At 39.9% G+C, this 5,940-nt stretch overlaps 1 protein-coding gene across 1 annotated transcript; it reads left to right on the forward strand.

Moving 5' to 3' along the window:
• The first annotated feature begins 850 nt into the window (after positions 1 to 850).
• en1a (engrailed homeobox 1a) lies at positions 851 to 4,030 on the forward strand. The gene is made up of 2 exons (XM_039006429.1): positions 851 to 1,376; positions 3,711 to 4,030. The coding sequence occupies exons 1-2, from the start codon at positions 851 to 853 to the stop codon at positions 4,028 to 4,030; spliced, it is 846 nt and encodes a 281-aa protein (XP_038862357.1).
• The last annotated feature ends 1,910 nt before the right edge of the window (positions 4,031 to 5,940 follow it).

Below are 5,940 nucleotides of genomic sequence, written 5' to 3' on the forward strand. Positions count from 1 at the left end.
TGCGTTGCAACTGCAAATGGCCTACACTATTCATTATCATTATACATTTGTTTTGAATTAATGTGAAGTACCGGTATAGGCATTAAAATCGCTTCTGATGGAACCTTTTGCTGTGTTTGTGCGCGCGCCTATAACGCCATTCCACCCCGTTCACCAGTAACTATACTCTACCCTTAATGATTAACGCTAATATCAAACGTCCCATTTGGCTGTAGCAACATTGTACAATAATCGAAAACACCATACAGCCTAGCCTGTCTTAGTGACAACATATTTTGACCGAGGTGAAATATCCGTATATGTTATTATTGTGTTCTCCTATAGGTCTAGCATTCGTTTGCTGAGAATAGACAAGGTTGCAGAAGGCGCGTAGCGGTGATAATCTCTTGTTTGGTTTTCTTAAAACCCATTTGATAGCATGCAGCCTACTTACCCAGAGTTGCGAGACATTATTGGATGTCGTCAGCCGTGTCCAAAAGTGTATCGGTCATTGATTGGCCCACTGCACGTTCGAAGGAGTTCACGTGCTTCCGGTTGGTGTGGGAAATGTGATGTGAGGAGTTGGTGAAGATCGAACTGTCATACCTACAGTGGTGAAAAGCTCGGGGCTGCGAGAGGAGAGCGCAATGCCTTGTCAGTCTTGTCATGTCGACGAACATGACACGTTGGAGCGTTACGCGCGAGGGATGTCAACAATTTAGAAATCAAAAAGTGCCCCAAATCAGAGAGGTATTAATGAGCCTTTAGTGGTCACCGTATTGCTTCATTCTTTTATATTTGGATACCAATACACACCAACAAGTGGAATTAGTTAGGAGCCTGGATCGACCCCTTTGCAGTCCTTCCAGCAATGGAGAAGCAAAGGGCTCTACACAGCCCGGAGTCGAGTGAAGGGGAGAGCGTTTCTCCTTCTCGCAGTCTGCCTTCGCCGCCCATCCTGCCTCTCCAAGCAGCGCAGCAAGCGCACAGAACCACCAACTTTTTTATTGACAATATTCTGCGGCCAGATTTCGGCTGCCGGAAGGAGCATGGTTTAGGGGCTAGGGAACGGGCGCAGACTTCCAGCCGAGAGCGCGCCCAACCTTTGGTCGCCAGGCCGAATCATCCTGGAACGCCATGCCAGGACTCCAACTGCAGCAGCGACAGCACTTCTTCCTCCACCTCGTCCTTGGCCTTGTCTCCCACCCCCCAAAAGAGCACCTCGTCATCGAAGGCTGACGAGGGCTCTGGAGGCACGCCAAAGTTCGGCGAGAACACTTCTTCTGTTATGGTTGTGAACGGCGGTAGTGGCGGCGCAGCGCCCAAAGCCGAGTCCCAGCCGCTGCTGTGGCCTGCCTGGGTGTACTGCACTAGATACTCGGACAGGCCGTCATCTGGTGAGGCAATAGTTTCTTGAACAAGCTTTTGTCAGGGTATTGTAGCCTAATGGGTAATGTTATAAATGCCTCAACATGCTTGTATTTGATATATTTTTTATTAATTCGTCGAAGTTGCACATTTATTCGTTAAATTCAACTGCATTTTATACTTTATTTTCACGCTGTGATAAATGACAATATATGTAGGTAATGGCATAGTGGTCCTGTTACTGCATAAAAAGAGTGACTGGCTGTAGAGCAGGCTAACATATATTATTAGAAAATAATGTTATTTCTATGCTGATATATGGCACCCCTAAAGGTTCTGTACAGAACCGAAATTGTTTCCATATAGAACCATATATGGAACCCAAGGGTTCTACATGGAACCAATTTTGGTTTAGTGAAGAAGAGCCCCAGGGGTTCTGATCAAATAACCCTACAAAAAGGTTCTATATACAACCTTTATAGGTGCCAATATAAGCAAGCAGTATATTGTAGACCTACTAACTCTTTTTTCATTAGGAAGCAAACTTTTGCTAATTTAAATTATGCCATATCATATGTAAATAATCCATTATTCAGGCCTACTACAAAAATATATAGAACAAAAAAGCTGAAAATAGGCCACTTGGATAATTTTGTGTTAATTCATTTTGAAATAGGACTGTGTGAAATCTACTCTGTTCTACCGAGAGACGTCAAATAAATTGAAACAGTGAAAAATCGAATAGGTGGTTTTCAAGAGCAGCATTGGTCCATTTAAGAACATATCAGAATATGTAAACATAATTTCATCGATGACTGTGTGGCCTAACATTTCACTCTCCTTATTTGCAAGTGAGATTTTGGTCCTGGCCACTGGTTGCATCTTGTAGGCTCACCCCAAAATGCCTTGCAGATATGACATGTTTTAAAATGTGTCACTTAACATGAGAACATACTCCATTCATTGGATTGAAAGAGAGATAGAACTCGTACATTTAACAGAATACAAGTTTAGGCCAATATAGGCCTATACAGGCTATACATTTATATGATTCATAACCTACAATAGTCTTATTAGACCATGTAAAATATATATTTAAACATTTCAATGAGACTTTAGAAAAATAAGGTTACATTTAATACAATTTAAGAAAGTTCATCGGGGGAAAAAAACTAGAATAAGAATCTCAGTGATGTCAACATGTTGAATTAATGAACAACTTTGCCTGTCTTGATAGAGAAGGCTGTATATTATCTGAGTATGCAATTAGTGTAATTCCCCAACTAAATGTATTTAATAAATGTTAGGCTACGTTAAATGGTAAGCATGCACAATGTTTATTTTGTTCTAAGTTCCATAGTCCAATGGTTCCAATGGTGTTTTGGCATGCGAATAAATGGGTTTTTCATAATTACCATAAACTTGTCAAAAATATAGACTGTGTTTTATGCCGTAGGTATTGATAAAATCAGTGCAACAATAATGACATGAAATTTAAAGCTTTACATTTAATCTAAAACAAAAACTTTTTACTGAAGAGTTTATATTTGTGTTAGAAAATGATATAGGATTAGGCCTAGCATCAAAATACAATTTTAAGAAAGAGATATTAACGGATAAATTACATTTCCTGTTTCTCATCATATTGTTTATTTGTTTGTCTCTGGCACCATGATAACAAAGGACACAATTGAATATTTAAATGTATACTATAGCGTAGACTATCCTTATGCACATAGGCCTATACCTGAGTCTGCATTTGGTACAAAATATATTAATTCCTTATGTTAACAGCTGAAGATCACAGCTTCAACGATTATTTTTTTTAGTAGGCATATAACTACTTGTGATCAATGAAAGGCCTATAACCGACACTGTTGGCCAATAGTCCTTAAACGATTGTATATTTTTAAATAGCTGTAGTTGGCTTTAGTAGCCTAGAGTTTTTTGGTTTGCATATTTTTGCTAAATAATTATGAAAGTCGACCTACAGCTATTGTTACCTTCACACAAAGGCCTGCCGCTCAGTGCACTATGGACCTTATTCTTCTCAGTACATAATGTTATCATAGTTATTATTGAAGGTCTACCATTGGGATGACCATACCGTTAGACTATAGCAAAGTATTCAACTATAATAACGTTTATTGTTTTTATTTTTATTAGCCTACCATCATTACATTGGTTATGTTTATTATTATGATTATGTGATCACGGTTATTATTTGTGTACGTTGTTTCTATTATTAATAAGTCTAGCCTAAAATCTGCAATGGAATTGGTTTTTGGTGATGAAAGTGAGACTAGGTGTCTGGCGCTCGCTGAATATTTATATTCCCGTTTTTATTGTCGTCCCTACTGTAGGCCCAAGGACACGGAAATTGAAAAAGACGAAAAATGAAAAGGAAGACAAGCGACCCAGAACGGCGTTCACGGCTGAGCAGCTCCAAAGACTGAAAACGGAGTTCCAGGCCAACCGTTATATCACGGAGCAGAGGAGGCAGTCTCTAGCCCAAGAGCTCAACCTCAATGAGTCACAAATCAAAATATGGTTCCAAAACAAACGGGCGAAAATAAAAAAAGCCAACGGCTATAAGAACGGCCTGGCTCTCCAGCTCATGGCGCAAGGATTGTACAACCATTCCACCACCACCATTCAGGAAGACAAGGAGGAGAGTGACTGAGACTTCGCTTGCAGGAGTCACCTTTTGGGGGCACAATATTTGTGGAAAATCAAGGCTATTGTAAAGAGATTTTCCATTTGTTGATAGGGCTAAATGTGTAGCCTATATGTGGACATAAACTATTAAAGTATGCCTACAAACTACAAACATGAATGAAAATGAATAGCCCATAATGAGACGTTGTATATTTAATTTAAGAAGAAGGGGTAAGCTATAGGAATATGACTACTCATCCCGCACTTGCTGGATAATTATATGATTGTTATCTTTGTCGCTTTAGGCCTAATGTGTTGTGATCTCTCTCTTATATCAAACCTCGATGAACATACAGACTGCGATCTGCCACTTCAAGCCAAAGATTTTATCGGAAAAAACAGCCTGAAAAAACGGAATCTCTCTGTTATCGTACTTTCTTCCTGAACTGCGAGTCTCTAACAATCAGTAGACCGCTGTTATCATGAGTTGCCTGCCGCTTGATGTAAGCCCCTCAACCCGTTTGGGCGGAAAGGATATATGACTCAACTCGTGTTGGATTCACCTTATATTGGAATACTACAAAGACACAGCAGCATCAGACTCTCTTGAAATATATGTAATCTCCCTCCATGATTCGAGGGGATGCATATACTAGGCTACATCTAAACAATGTTAACAAATAAACCTTTTTCTATTGGAAAAAAGGCAACACTGCTCCTTTTTTGTATGTTGCACTGCTCGTGCAATAGATTTAAACGATTACATTAATAAATCGTAGTGTCTATGGAGTTGGTTTGCAGCTCATTGGTTCAAGTGAGTGGGGTAACTATCCAAATTCATCCCGTATATTTTACAAAGGGACATTTTATGAGAAGCGTGATGATATCAGGCCTGTTCAGAGCGTTGCTGAGCATGAAATTGGCTTGCCGTGCACCACAGTGCTCACTCATTTGCTCAACTATTTGTGTGCTAGGCTAGAAATATAAAACCGACCATTTGCTCTTGTATCAAATGTTGAGCCAGACAGAACGCACCGCTTGATTCACAGTGCACGCGGTTCTCTTGAAAATCATGCTAGCGGGAGGCCAGTGTGCACGAGGGTCCACAACCACGAGTAAGGAAGATTGATCCATTTTTCACTTTAGGCCTATAGCCTACTGCAGTAGGCTAAATAAAAAATGTAAACATAATTACACTCATAATGATCTGCCTTTTTGTGTATTTGTATTTATTAGGGATCTCCATTAGCTGCTGACAAGGTGTAACCGATGTGAAATGGCTAGCGAGTTAGCGGGTGCGCGCTAATAGCGTTTCAATCGGTGACGTCACTCGCTCTGAGACCTTGAAGTAGTTGTTCCCCTTGCGTTGGGTAACGATGCTTCGTGGGTTTCAGTTGTTGATGTGTGCAGAGGGTCCCTGGTTCGAGCCCAGGTAGGGGCGAGGAGAGGGACAGAAGCTACACTGTTACAAAGGCAACAAAATATTAAAGAATACATCATATAACATTATTACACCGCTACATATCCATAATACAAAATGTTTAATACCACCATAAAATAATATCACAATGTATGCGTATGCATGTGTCTGTACCTTTGTTGTGTGTCTCTTCACAGTCCCCGTACCATATGGTATTTTTACCAGTTTTTTTCAATCTGATTCTACTGCTTGCATCAGTTATCTGATGTGGAATAGAGTTCCATGGCTCTATGTAGTACTGTGCATTCTTGTACCCAAACATTTAGATATTAGCCTAATCATTTGAGAATAAATTATTAATTTGAATTCTGATTTACACACGATGCAGAGCTGCATTTTATCTTAACGGATGAAATCGAAGAGCAGGTATAGCGAATCTACCCTTTCATGAAGTCGATATAACTCAATAAGAAACGCCCCCTATATAGGTTAATGATCAGCTCAGATTTTAAGCA

This window comes from Salvelinus namaycush, chromosome 13 (genome assembly GCF_016432855.1).
Source record: "Salvelinus namaycush isolate Seneca chromosome 13, SaNama_1.0, whole genome shotgun sequence".
In the NCBI taxonomy this organism is placed as follows: Eukaryota; Metazoa; Chordata; class Actinopteri; order Salmoniformes; family Salmonidae; genus Salvelinus; species Salvelinus namaycush.

Bases quoted from the DNA above. Each gene is read 5' to 3' on its own strand.
- en1a (XM_039006429.1), top strand. From the start codon at position 851: ATGGAGAAGCAAAGGGCTCTACACAGCCCGGAGTCGAGTGAAGGGGAG. The intron at 1,377-3,710 runs GTGAGGCAATAG...TCCCTACTGTAG, and splicing joins CTCGGACAGGCCGTCATCTG to GCCCAAGGACACGGAAATTG.